This window comes from Antechinus flavipes, chromosome 5, assembly GCF_016432865.1.
Source record: "Antechinus flavipes isolate AdamAnt ecotype Samford, QLD, Australia chromosome 5, AdamAnt_v2, whole genome shotgun sequence".
Lineage (NCBI taxonomy): Eukaryota > Metazoa > Chordata > Mammalia > Dasyuromorphia > Dasyuridae > Antechinus > Antechinus flavipes.
In genome coordinates, this window is record NC_067402.1 from 236,827,661 (window position 1) to 236,842,450 (window position 14,790).

A 14,790-nucleotide genomic window follows, 5' to 3' on the forward strand; every position below is an offset into this window, starting at 1 on the left:
CTTTTTAATTACTTCTATGAGGTTCATCTGTGCTGAGGAACAGATGATCTCCTCCTTTGGGGATTCACCTGGAGACTGTCTGTTTTTAGTCTCCTCAGAATTTAGAGTCTGCTCTCTTTCTGTATAGAAGCTGTCAAGGGTTAAAGTCCTCTTCAATTTTTTGCTCATTATGTCAAAGAATCAAAGACAAACTAGCAAAAAGAAAAAAAGAAATCATCCCTAATTTGGAGTATGCTTTTTTGGGGGAGGGGCTGGGTGGTGTTACCTAGCTTCCTCTACAGACTGCGGGGGCAGCAGTGAGGCACTAGCCCTACTGTGCTGTGCCTGCGCTCTGAGATCCGAGAGCGTGCTGAGTTACTGTGGGAGGGTAAGGGGGGGAAGGGTGGCTAGGTCCCGAGAGACTCCAGCTGTTTGGGGTTGTATTTTTCGCCCTGGTGTTTTTAGCTTCTCTGGCTTGCTGCCAGGGCAAAGTATCCAATCCTGTAGCAAAGCTCTCTCCGCAGAGACAACTGCGATCACACCCCACCCCCTCTCCAATCTGCTCGGCTGTGAGCTACCTGCCGTGCTCTCAGCTACCTGCCCGCACCCTGCGCCCGATCCAAAACCGTCCCAGCCCTCGCGCAAAAACAGACCTTTCTTGGCGAATCTCAAGGATGGCTTCTCTTGGTAACTATTTATGGGGTTTTTTTCAGTCAAGCATCAATTCATAGGCTTGTAATGAAATTGGATAGTGAGAGAAAAATGCGGAGCTTACACAGCTGTGTGCCTCCTCTCTACCATCTTGGCCGGAAGTCCTCCTAAAGCCAGTTGTATTAAATTATATGTATAAAGTATATTTTTGGAAATTGAGTTTGAATTAGAATTATAGTATTCACCTAGTTGCTCTCCTACTAATTTCCACTTGTCTAGATCCAATTCTTTTTCCATAGAGAAGCAAGGAGATGTGTACTTTACAGTTTCTAAAAGTTCAGTGATCTGCTCCAAAATTATAATCAAACCGTGGCTTTTCATAACCTTGACAATGCTCTCTAAATATTTTCCTTGAAGAAAAACAGAAGGCTGTTTTCTAAACATCTGTCCCATTTCAGCTGAAATTCTACTTTAGCTCTTTAACAAAGTTTCTTTGTTGTACTCACCCTAATTTCTGGGTTGAGGAGATTTTTCCCTGGATCAGGATCAGAGGCTTTTCCACTAAAATCAGTATTGAAGGCTTTTCCAATAAGATCAGGGTCCTGTCAACCCCTCATTGGGCATCAAAATGTAATGTTCTTCTTTTCTCAAATATGATGGTTCTCTGGGAGCAGATTTCTTGGGGGGCTTCTAGAGGCAGCCTTAGTTTCAGTTCAAAGAAATAATTACCTTAAATGCAGCCAGGTGGTAAAGTACAGTCCTTTATTGTCTCTTCTAAAATAGCCCAGTTAGTTTTCTTAGAGGTTTATCTTCCTCCTTGATTCCAAGAGCTCTTGCAGCTTGTCCTTTGTCTCTTCCAACTTCAGCCTCCAGCTCCCTCTGAATCTCCAGTTCTCCTCCTCCTGACTGAGGTGCGACTTTTTATGCTCTTTTAGAGGTGTGAACTCAAAGGTTGACTCCTTCTCCAAGAGTGGGATTGTGGGAGGTGTAACTTGTGAATCTCCCAAACTTATGAACTCTAATGTGTGAGCTAACATGTGAACTCTCAAAGGTGTAAATTTAACTACATAAGCATTGTTTCTATCAATTCCAGTGAGTTAACACCTTGTTTCAAGTTCTGGCCTGTAACACTTCCACTCTTTACAGAGTCTATTTTTTTAAGGAGCCACCTACTAGCTCCTTCCCTGCTATCTACCAACATACCTGAATTTCCCCCATCTTTCAATTAAGATGGTAGTCATCTAACATACCATCATTTAAAAATATATTTACTAAGTGTATTATGTGAAGCTTATCACTAATAACATCTAGTTTTTAGGCTTGAAAGTGATAATCTTCATATAATTGAGCTACTTTGTGTATACTTGTTTGTAACAAGGATTATTGTTATATTAAGGTGGAAGAAGAAACTATACAGTTAATTGAATTAACTTTGAAATGGATGACATGAATTTTTACAAAATATATATACAAATATAGACATGATATATATTTATAATATAAATTCTGAATTCCTACTTTAATATTTGTCCAAAGAATATTTATCTATTGATTTAATAAGTATAATTCTTATATCCACTGAAAGGGAAGAATGTTATATGATATTTTTCTCTTGTGCAATCATGAACTCATAATTAATGGCTAAAGTTAAATATAACCTTGTATTATTCCATTTCCTATATCATCTATCTTCTAACCTTATCCTTCCTCCTATCCATTCCCTCCACCCTTCAGTTCTTCTTTTTTATTTTTTCACTTCACCTGAAGCATAATAGATTCTACTCCAACTTTTTACCTTTACTCTGTATGTATTGCTCTGCTTTAAATGTGTTTCTTGTAAACAACATATTGTAGGATTCTGGCTTTTAATCTAGTCTGCTATCTTCTTATGCTTTATGGGAGATTTCACCCCATTCACATTTACAGTTAAAACTACTAATTCTGTATTTCCTGCCAGCTTATTAACCCCAAATTATACTTTTCTCTTTCCTTTTCCCCTTTCCCTCCTCCCCAGTATTTTATTTATGAACACTACTTGCCTCAAGCAGTCCTCCCCATTTCTAGACCCTCCCCTTTTCTTATACCTTTCCCCTACTATTTCTGTTTTTCCTTTTATTTAGCCTACCCCTTCTCTTTTCTCCTTTCCCCTCCCACTTTTCCATAGGGAGAGAGAAGTTTTGGGTGAAATCAAATATATCTAATAGTCTTTTCTTGAGCCAAATCTGATGAGAGTAAGCTTCACACAATATTCATCACCCTCCTTTCTTTCCCTCAATTATAATAGATATTCTTTACCTCTTCCTGAGATGTAGTTTCCCTCATTTTACCTCCACTTTCCCTTTTTTTCTGTTAAAATCCCCTTTCCACATCGTTTCTTTTTTATATTATAATAGATTAGATTATATATTATATTATAAGATAATCATATTATATATGTACTCTCTCTGTATACCCATAACAGAAAGACAGTTCTCAAAACTATTTTCTTTTTATCTTTTTTTTTTTTTTTTTTGCTTGTTTTGAATTCTATATTTGGAGGTCAAATTTTTTTATTTAGCTCTGGTCTTTTCATAAAAAATAAATGGAATTCACCAGTTTTATTGAATGTCATCTTCTTCCCTGAAAGAAAATGCTCAGTTTAGCAGGTAATTTATTCTTGGTCACATTCCAAGTTCTATCACCTTTCAGAATGTCAGATTTGAGACCCTTTGATCCTTTAAAGTGGAAGCTGCTAGGTCCTGAGTAATCCTTATTGGACTGCTCGGTATTTGGAATTGTTTCTTTTGGCTGCTTTTAATACTTTTTCTTTAGTTCTATAGTTCTGAAATTTAGCCACAGTATTCCTTGGGGTTTTAATTTTGGGGTCTCTTTCAGTAGGTGTTCAGTGAATTATTATTATTTTTTTAAATCTAATAATTGATTAATTAATTTATTTGCAAAGCATATGCATGGGTAATCTTTCCAACACTGACCCTCGCAAAACCTTTTGTTCCAAATTTTCCCCACCTTCCTCCCATCCTCTCTCCTAGCTGGCAGGTAGTCCAATATGTTACATATATTGAAATACATGTTAAATCCAATTAACTTACGTATTTATACAGTTATCTTGCTGCACAAGAAAAATCAGATCAAAAAGGAAGGAAAAGAAAAACAGAGAAAGAAAACAAAAGCAAGCAAATAACAACAGAGAGAACGAGAATGCTATGTTGGGTTCCACACTCTGTTCCCATGATTCTCTTTCTGGGTGTAGATGGCTCTCTTCATCACTGAACAACTGGAACAGGTTTGAATCCTCTCATTGTTGAAGAGAACACACATCCATCAGAATTGATTGTTGTATAGTGTTATTGTTGCTATGTATAATGATCTCCTGGTTCTGCTCATTTCACTTAGCATCAGTTCATATAGGCCTCTCCAAGCCTTTCTGAAATCATCCTACTGGTCATTCCCTACAGAAGAATAGTATTCCATAGCATTTATATATCATAATTTATTAAGCCATTCATCAATTGATGGCATCCACTCAGTTTCCAGTTTCTTGCCACTACAAAAAAGGTTGCTACAAACATTTTTGCACATGTGCATCCCTTTTCCTCCTTTAAGATCTCTTTGGGATATAATCCCAGTAGAAACACTATTGTATCAAAGGGTATGCACAGTTTGATAACTTTTTGAGCATAGTTTCAAACTGCTCTTCAGAATGGTTGGATCCATTCACAGTTTCCACAATGCATCAGTGTCCCAGTTTTCCCATATCTCCTCCAATATTTCTTATATTTTTCTGTCATCTTAGCCAATCTGACAGTATGTAATGGTATGTCAGAGTTGTCTTAATTTGCATTTCTCTGATCAATAGTAATTCGCAGCACCTTTTCATGTGACTACATATAGTTTTAATTTCTTCATTTGAAAATTGTCTGTTCATATCCTTTGACCATTTATCAATTGGAAAATGGCTTGAATTCTTATAAATTTGAGTTAATTCTCTATATATTCTAGAAATGAGGCCTTTATCATATCCTTTGGATGTAAAAGTGTTTTCCCAGTTTTATTGCTTCCTTTCTAATCTTGTTTGCATTAGTTTTGTTTGTACAACATTTTAAAACTTAATATAATAAAAATTATCTATTTTGTGATCAATAGTGGTCTCCACAAATCTGAGAAGTAAACTATCCTATGTTCTTCTGATTTGTTTATAATATCATTCTTTATGTCTAGATCATGAACCCATTTTAATCTTATCTTGGTATATGATGTTAGGTGTGGGTCTATGCCTAGTTTCTGCCATACTCATTTCCAGTTTTCCCAGTAGTTTTTATTTAATAGGGAATTCTTATCCCAAAAACTGGGGCCTTTAGATTTGTCAATACTAATAGATACAGATATACCCATTTTATATATATATATATATATATATATATATATATATATATATATATATACACATATACACTATTTTTTTTCTGTGAACTTAACCTGTTCCACTGATTGACTTCTCTATTTCTTAGTCAATACCAAGTGGTTTTGATGACTGCAATTTTATAATATAGTTTTAGATGTGGTCACAGCTAGGCCACCTTCATTTGCTTTTTTCTTCATTAATTCCCTTGAAATTCTTGACCTTTTATTCTTCCAGATGAATTTTGTTGTTATTTTCTCTAGGTCAGTAAAATGGTTTCTTGGGAGTTTGATTGGTATAGCACTAAATAAATAGATTAGTTTAGGGAGTATTAGATTTGTTTGACCTATCTAAGAGCACTTGATATTTTTTCCAATTGCTGAGATCTGACTTTATTTGTGTGGAAAGTGTTTTGTAGTTTTGCTCATACAGTTCCTGTCTTTCTCTTGGCAGATGGATTCCCAAATATTTTATACTATCAACAGTTATTTAAAATGGAATTTCTCTTTGTATCTCTTGCTGTTGGATTTTGTTAGTGATATATATATATATATATATATATATATATATATATATATATATATATGCTGATGATTTATTTATGTGGGTTTATTTTGTATCCTGAAACTTTGCTAAAGTTGTTGCTTATTATTAATAGTTTTTAAGTTGATTCTCTAGGGTTCTCTGTGTATACCATCATATCATCTGCAAAGAGTGATAATTTGGTTTCCTCATTACCTACTTTAATCCCTTTAATCTCTTTTTCTTCTCTTATTGCCAAAGGTAGAATTTCTAATGCAATATCGAATAGTAATAGTCATAGTGGGCAACCTTGTTTCATCCCTGATCTTATTGGGAATGGTTCCAGTTTGTCTCCATTACGTATGGTGCTTGCTGATGGTTTTAAATACATGCTACTGACTTTTAAGGAAAAGTCTATTTATTGCAATATTCTCTAGTGTTTTTATTAGGAATGGATGTTGGATTTTATCAAATGTTTTTTTCTGCATCTATTGAGATAATCATATGGTTTTTGTTTATGTGGTTGTTGATATAGTCAGTTATGCTAATAATTTTCCTAATATTGAACCAACCCCTGAAGATCTAATATAAATCCTACTTGGTTGTGGTGTATTATCCTGGGGATGATTTTCTGTAGTCTTTTTGTTAATATTTTATTTAAGACTTTTGCATCAATATTCATTAGAGAGATTGTCTATAATTTTCTTTCTCTGTTTTTGTCCTGCCTGGTTTAGGTATCAGTATCATGTCTGTGTCATAAAAGAAATTTGGTAGGAATCCTTCATTCTCTATTTTTTCAAATAATTTTTATAGTATTGAAGTTAATTGTTCTTTAAATGTTTGGTAGAATTCACATGTAAATCCATCTGTTCCTGGGGATTTTTTTTTTTAAGGGAGTTGATTAATAGCTTGTTCTATTTCTTTTTCTAAAGTGGGACTATTTCAGTAATTTATTTCCTCTTCTGTTAATCTGGACAATCTATATTTTTGTAGGTATTTCTTCATTTCACTTAGGTTGTCAAATTTATTGGCATAAAGTTGGGCAAAGTAACTCCTGATAATTGTTCTAATTTCCTCTTCATTGGTGTACAGTTCTCCCTTTTCATTTTTGAGACTAACAATTTGATTTTCCTTTTTCTAATCAAATTAACTAATGGTTTATCTATTTTGTTGCTTTTTCATAAAACCAACTCTTAGTTTTATTTATTAATTCAATAGTTTTTTTAGTTTCAATTTTATTGAGATCTCCTTTTATTTTTAGAATTTCAAGTTTGGTATTTGATTGGGAGTTTTTAATTTGTTCTTTTTCTAGGTTTTTTAGTTGCAAGCCCAATTCATTGATCTTTTCTTTCTCTATTTTATGCAAGGAAGCATCTAGAGATATAAAATTCCCCCATATTATCACTTTGGCTGTGTTTCACAAATTTTGGTATGTTGTCTCATTATTGTCATTCTCCCGGATGAAATTATTGTGTTTATGATTTGCTGTTTCCCTCATTCATTCTTTAGGATGAGATTATTTAGTTTCCAATTACTTTTTGGTCTATTTTACCCTGGCTTTTTATTGAATGCCATTTTTCTTGCATTGAGATCTGAAAAAAAAAAGCATTTACTATTTCTGTCTTTTTGCATTTGATTTTGAGGTCTTTATGTCCTAATATATGGTCACTTTTTGTATAGGTTCCATGAGTGGCTGAGAGGAAAGTGTACTCCTTTCTGTCTCCATTCAATTTTCTCCAAAGATCTATCATATCTAGCTTTTCTAGTATTTTATTTATCTCTTTAACTTCTTTCTTACTTATTTTGTGATTTGATTTATCTAATTCTGAGAGAGGAAGGTTGAGATCTCCCACTATTATAGTTTTGCTATCTATTTCTTCTTGCACCTCTCTTAACTTTTCTATGAATTTAGATGCTACACCATTTGGTGCATATATGTTTAATATTGATATTTCTTCATTATCTGTGGTACCCTTTAGCAAGATATAGTTTCCTTCCTTGTCCCTTTTAATTAGATCAATTTTTGCTTTTGTTTGATCTAATATCAGGATGCCTACTCCTGCTTTTTTTTTTTTTCTTCACCTGAAGCATAATAGATTCTGCTCCAGCTTTTTACCTTTACTCTATATGTATCACTCTGTTTTAAATGTGTTTTTTTGTAAACAACATATTGTAGGATTCTGGCTTTTAATCCAGTCTGCTATCTGCTTACATTTTTTGGGAGAGTTCACCCTATTCACATTTACAGTTAAAACTATTAATTCTGTATTTCCTGCCAACTTATTAACCCCAAATTATACTTTTCTCTTTCCTTTTCCCCTTTCCCTCCTCCCCAGTATTTTACTTATGAGCACTACTTGCCTCAAGCTGTCCTCCCCCTTTAGAAATCCTCCCCCTTTCTTATAACTCTCCCCTACTACTTCTGTTTTCTCTTATATTTAGCCTTCCCTTTTTGCTTTTCCCCTCCCAATTTTTTATAAGGTGAGAGAAGTTTCTCAGTGAAACAAAATATACTAATGTTATTTTTTTGAGCCAAATCTGATGGAAGTAAGATTCACACAATATTCACCATCTTCTCTTTTTTTCCGCAGTTGTGATAGGTTTTCTTTGCTTCCTCCTGATATGTAATTTCCCTCATTTTACCTCCACTCTCCCCTCCTTTTTTCTGTTAAAATCCCCTTTCCACATCTAGTTTCTTTTTTATATTATAATGGTAAAACCAGATTATACATGTATTCTTTATGTATACCCATAACAGAAATAGTTCTCTAAACTTTTTTTTTTCTTTTTACCTTTTTATGCTTCTTTTGAGTTCTATATTTGGAGGTCAATTTTTTTTTTTTGTTTAGCTCTGCTCTTTTCATCAAAAATAAATGGAATTCACCAGTTTCATTGAATGCCTGTCTTCTACCCTGAAAGAAAATGCTCAGTTTATCAGGGTAATTTATTCTTGGCTGCATTCCAAGTTTCTTTGCCTTTTGGAATATCAGATTCCAGGCCCTTTAATCCTTTAAATCCTTTAAAGTGCAAGTTTCTAGGTCCTGAGTAATCCTTATTGTGGCTCCTTGGTATTTGAATTGTTTCTTTCTGGATGCTTGTCATAATTTTTCCTTGGTCTAATAGTTCTGAAATAGCCATTATATTGCTTGGGGTTTTAATTTTGTGGTCTCTTTCAGGAGGTGTATGGTGAATTTTTTCAATGGTCATTTTACCTTCTGATTCTATGACATTCAAGTGTTGTCTTTGATGATTTCCTGAAAAATAGTGTCCAGGCTTTTTTTTTTTTTTTTTTTTTTTTCCATCTTGGATTTCAGGGAGTCCAATAATCCTTAGTTTGTCTCTCCTAGATCTGTTTTCCAGGTCAGTTGTTTTCCCAATTAGATATTTTACATTTTTTCCTATTTTTTTGGTTTTGCTTGACTCATACTTGCTGTCTCATTGAGTCATTCATTTCCATTTGTTTAGTTCTTAGTTTTTTTTTTTTATTTACTTTTAAAAACTTCTTTTTTGTAATTGTCCAAAATTTTTAATGAGTTGTTTTGTTTTTTTGCATTTCACAAATTCTTTTTTTTAAGCAACTATTTTCTTTTTCTGTTTCACAAATTATGTTTTTCTGATAGTTGTTTTCTTTTTCCATTTTATCAAATCTATTTTTTAATAAGTTATATGCCCTTTTCCAACTCTCTTGCAAGATTTTCATTTCCTTTCCCCATTTTTCTTCTAGCTTTCTTTTTTGAGCCTTTTTAATTTCTTCTAGGAGAGCCTTGTGCGATGGGGACTGCCCTGGGACTCTTCGCTGGTGTTTGTATGCAGCCTGCTTGTGCTTGGCTGTCTCCCTCTCATTTTCAATTGAAACAGATCTTTTCTGGTGATTTTCAAAATTGCCTTTTAGGGGTAATTTATTGCATTCCCAATATTCGTGTATCCTGCCAGTTCAGAGCTAATTCAGAGACTAGATTTGCTTATTAGTCTATGGATTGTAGGAGAAGGTCAGGAAGAAATGTGTGTCTTCTTTGCCATCTTGGCTCTGCCCTGGAAGTCTCAGTTCTTTTTTTAAAACCATAATTCCTGCGTTAGGTATAATGTCTTCCCTTCCCTTTTTTGACCTCTTGGTGAGTCATTTCAATTATGCCCTAAGCTTCTGTTCTCTTGTCTTATTGTTGCTTATGCTTTGTCCAATTGAAACCTGGATTATTTTCACCATCTGGTTCCTTTGCTCCTATTCATATGACACTGAATGGAATTGGAGAAAATAATGAAGCTTTGTGGACTGAGTTCATTATAGTATTTCATCTAATCTCAACTTATCCCACACAGAAAGAAAGTAAATATTTACTTTCCTTCAATAATCATTTGTCTGGTCTGTTATCACTAACTCCCTTTTGGACAATTTCTGGATATACAAGAGATAATATCAAAATCGAACATGTGCAGAAAAGAAATTATCTTCCCTTCCCTCTCCAAAAATCTCCCCATTTTGAAATTAACTATTACTGTCAAAGATGCCAGCATTCTACTGGTTATTCAGACCCATTAGATCAATGTTATCTACCTTTATTGTATGTCCTTTATTATGTATCATTTCCAATGTTTTTTGTTTACAAAGAGAACCAATGATGTCATGGAGTGATGTCTTGATTTGTGGGTTTAAGTAAGGCAGAGTTGCACAAAGTCATCACCCTTACTTTCTCTTTCTGTTATCAAAATCCAGTGACAGGACAAAAATCAATATAATTGGTATTATTAGGGATTCAGTGGGTGTTTTTGGTATCTTCCATGGATGACCAGTTTCTATGAGTTCCACAATGCCTGCTTCTGCCATCTTCATGGTCATTGGAATACATTATTTTCATCTTTCCGTTCTACGAGGGACATCGTCTCATGCTTGGGCTAGATATCTTCTTAACTCACTGACAGCTTTGAGGCTTCAATCAAGTTTAGCCCATATGCCAAGGTGGTTTACCAGGATGTGGCTCCTGTGCATACTATAAGGGCTCCATAAACCCTTACACCAGAGATGCTACTCCTCCTGAATACCATGAATACCACTGCTTCAAACTTGTTCTGCTATTTACTGATTAAATCACCTAAAGCAAAGTCATTTCTTTCTGGGCCAGTTTTCCCCTTTATTTGTAAAAGGAATTTATTGTACTAAATGAATTCTAAAGGAATCTTGACATTCTAATATTTTCTGCTAATTCTGTTTCAAACTGCATATATCTCAGAAGATAGCTGTTGGTTGTCACCTTTCTATCTAATTCCAAGTTTCTCTAGGCAGCTGAATAAATTGTCAACTCTCACCATTACATGTACCAGTAAAAATCTGTAAGCTACAGGATTTCTTATTCCTATAGACTCAATCATATAAAATTTTATAATTCTTAGATTCCAACATGAAAATAATTTTCTGGTTTTTTTGAGCAATATATTTCATTATCTCCCAGTTTTCACATTTTATTTCTTGGTTATTTCATGTTTTCCCCAAAATGAGCAAGTAAATTTGGGTATAAGAATAAAGCAAAAGTTATCTAGCTAATTTTAAAAAAAGTTTTTATTAAAAGTGTTCTTTATTTTTATTTAGATCCACCAAATATTGAAGGGAATATGGAATCAGCAAGGGCAGTAGACCTAATCCCATGGATGGAGTATGAATTCCGGGTAATAGCAACCAATATTTTGGGAACAGGAGAGCCCAGTTTACCATCAAACAGAATCAAAACAGAGGGTGCTGGTATGTAGAGAAAAACATTGTTATCTTTACACACCCACACACACCCACATACACACACACACACACACACACACACACACACACACACACACACTGTCTTGATTCCCCTTCTGTAAACTTTTGTTTTAAAAAATTGTCTCACAAAATGGAAATAGAGATGAAGAGTAAACAAACATATAGTATATGGGATCTCAGTACTATTACATGTCCTGTATTTATGAATGACTGAGCTAATCAAATGATTTGTTCTTTTTAGGGGGTTTTCATTATTGAATAAATGATTTTGTTGTATTCCCAAGTTTGAGAGGAATTGCTTCATATCCATAAATAAACATTTAAAAATTATTTTTCCAATTTAAAAATATATTTTATTTACCAATAATTATGTAGTTTATTGACTTACTATAAACTTTAGAAATCTGGGTTTTGGCAATTTGAAAAATAAGTAGGAAATTAAATTCATGTATATGCTTTCATTCATTATAACTATCTCATCAGTTTTACCAACTTTCTAACTTATGGTACAAAAAAATAAAAAATATTAAGAAAAAAAGACATTCAGAATATCTTCCAGTTAATGAAGCAGATCATCCTCTGAAGTTAAGAATATACCCAAATTACCTATAAAACATAGGCAGTTGATGTCTTCTTCTGAAAAAAACCTATTTATATTCTTTGACCATTTGCCAATTAGGGAATGAATCATTTTTAAGAATTTGACTCAGTTCTCTATATATTTGAGAAATGAGGCCTAAATCAGAAAAACTTGCTATAATTCTCTCCTCCCCAGTTTTATGTTTTCATTCTAATCTTGGCTGCATTGATTTTGTTTGTGCAAGGACTTTTTAATATAATATAATGCAAATGACTTATCTGCCAGTGAATTCTTTGCTTACATATATCTGACAGGTAAGCTATTTCATGCTCCTCTAATTACTATCATCCTTTATGTCTAAATTTTATATGTCCTAGTATCATCCTTTATGTCTAAATTCTATACAAGATGTTGGTCTATACCTAGTTCCTGCCTAATTGTTTCTAGTTTTCCAGAAGTTTTTATCAAATAGTCTGTGCTTGTCCCAAAAGCTTGAATCTTTGTGTTTATCAATTTAGATTACTATGGTCTGTTACTATTGTGTATTATGTACCTGATGTGTATTCCACTGAATACACTGAAATACATATTGAATTTTGAAAATAAAACATTGAATAAACTGAAATGAGTTTCTTTCCCCAATATTTCCTCTATTGCTCTTATTTAAATTTTTTTTTTTTTTTTTTTTGCTGAGGCAGTTGGTGTTAAGTGACTTTTCCAGGGTCACATAGCTAGGAAGTATTAAGTCTTATTTGATATTTAAAATCTTTTTTTAGATTTTCCAGGACTTGGAAAATGTGGATTGGTCATGGACACTCATAGGGGTGTCCATGACCAATCCATAGTTTTCTTTAAAGCTTTGCCTGTAGCTCTTTTGACTTCATTGTCTTCTTCTGAGTTTCTTTTTTGTTCTTTTTGTTGTTTGCTCATTTTCCAAGCCCATTTCTTGACTTTTAGTTTCATGTTAAAACTGTGCTCTGATCCTGAATTGTAGAGAGTACTATCCCAAATTTCAGGCCTTTGTTGCTATTGTTTTCAGAGTTAGTTGGGGGATAATCTGAAGGTTTTTGGTTCTTTCGGATATATCTAAGGAGAGATATCCTCATTACTTTCCTGACTCCAAGCATGCTTTTTTTCCCCTGGAACCATGAACTTCTCCTCTTAGCTGTAGACTGTGACTTAGAAGACCTATGGACAGTGTGTCAGAATCCTCCCCCCAGTGCCAGCGAATGATATTCTGTAGCCTCCTACTGACCAGTTAATCAAACCTTTTATTCACTGTGGGTTAAGAGCTCCCTAAACTGCTATTGCTGCTGCTAAAATGCCTCCGAGGCCTGCCACTGGGACACCAATATGATTTGCTTTGCTGGAATTATGCTGGCCTGCAGGTCCTACCACAATACTGCTAAGACAGGCTTTATAAGTTTTTCTGCACTAGAAAATTGTTTCATCCAAACCTTTTGTTGGTTTTACCACTCCAGAATTTGATTGAAAGCATTTTTAAAAAGTTGTTTGAGGGAAATTTTTGGGGGAGAACTCAGGTGAGTGTTTGCTTTACTATACCATCTTGATTCTACCTCCAGGAAGTGATATTTCTAGGAATGAAGCACAACACACCCACACATAAAAAAAGATGATAGAGGATATCTTCAAGGAAATAACACAGAAATCCTTCAAAAAATGAGCTTAAAATAGGTGCCTTAGAAACATGAATTCCATAAGGAATATAGAAGCCAAAGAAGGACTAAATTAATATAAGCAGTAGGTCTGGAATAAACAGAAAAGAAGTATTCATTAACTGAATGAATGAAAGAAATATTTTTTTAGAAAAAAATGCAGAAAATGAAAAAATACCAACAAAAAATGTTAAAGGGGAGAAGGAAGGAAGGAGATTTTACTGAGATTTTAAAATGAAGAGAAGAATTAGGCAGATAGAAAGAAGAAAAACAAATTAATAAGTAAAACTCTAAAACTAGAAGTGGTGATAAATAGGTGAGAGTGTAGTAGGAGAAAAGGTTTGAGGGTGAGAGGAAGAAAGCCTGAGGGAACAGAATTGCCTTAAAGAAAATTAAGCAGAAATAACTGAAAATGCAAATAAAATAATTTTTTGAGGGTAGAGGAAATTATGAGAAATGAATGGTAGGAATTATAAATCTATTTTTCATTCTTTTATATGTAAATAGTTCAGTCGAATAAATTGAAAAAAGTATGACAAATTGGTGAGAAAACAAACTCTCACAATCTTTCAAGAAACACCCTTCTCCCCTTCCCTCCCCCACCTCCCCGCCCCCCCCCCCCCCCCCCCCGGCCAAAAAAACAAAACAAAACAAATAAAGAAGTAAACGGAATAAAGATAAGGGTCTGGAACAAAATTTGCTATAAAATCTGGTTCTCTGAAAAATTAATATAATTGGTAAATCTTTAGCCAATTTGATTAAAAAGATGAGAGCAGAAAATACTACACAATTTGTTTTGAGTTGAATTTAAAAGGATGATATCTAAAACAAAAAATAAAGGGTAAGAGATAAATATATTGGAAAAAAGAAAAAGTAAAAGGTTGAATGGGGTTAAAGAGACAAGAAAAAGCTTTTACAATGAAGGAAAAGAGGATGAAGATAAGGGAGAGTGAATAAAGCTTACTCTCATCCGAATTGTCTCAGAGAGTAGCATACATAATCAATTGAGTAATAGAAAAATATGCTACCATACAAGAAAGAGGGGAAGGGTCAGTGACAGAAGGGAGAGCAGATTGGGAGAGGAAGCAGTCAGAAGAAAAACATTTTTGAGAAAGATCCAGTTAAAAGCAAAGACAGAATAGCATAAATAGGGACTGGGAAAATAGGATAAAGACCTCCAGTCTCATTTCTCCAATTGTCTATTGGATATTGCAAAATATGTGTCTCAAAAATGACT

The 14,790-nt window shown here is 33.8% G+C and overlaps 1 protein-coding gene across 1 annotated transcript in view; it reads left to right on the forward strand.

The window, feature by feature from the left end:
- The window catches only part of CNTN1 (contactin 1), a 250,874-nt gene that overhangs the window by 200,912 nt on the left and 35,172 nt on the right, over nucleotides 1-14,790 (forward strand). Inside the window, exon 16 of the mRNA XM_052000864.1 lies at nucleotides 11,133-11,282. Coding sequence (XP_051856824.1) covers nucleotides 11,133-11,282 — 150 coding nt within the window. The remainder of the gene's footprint in view (nucleotides 1-11,132; nucleotides 11,283-14,790) is intronic.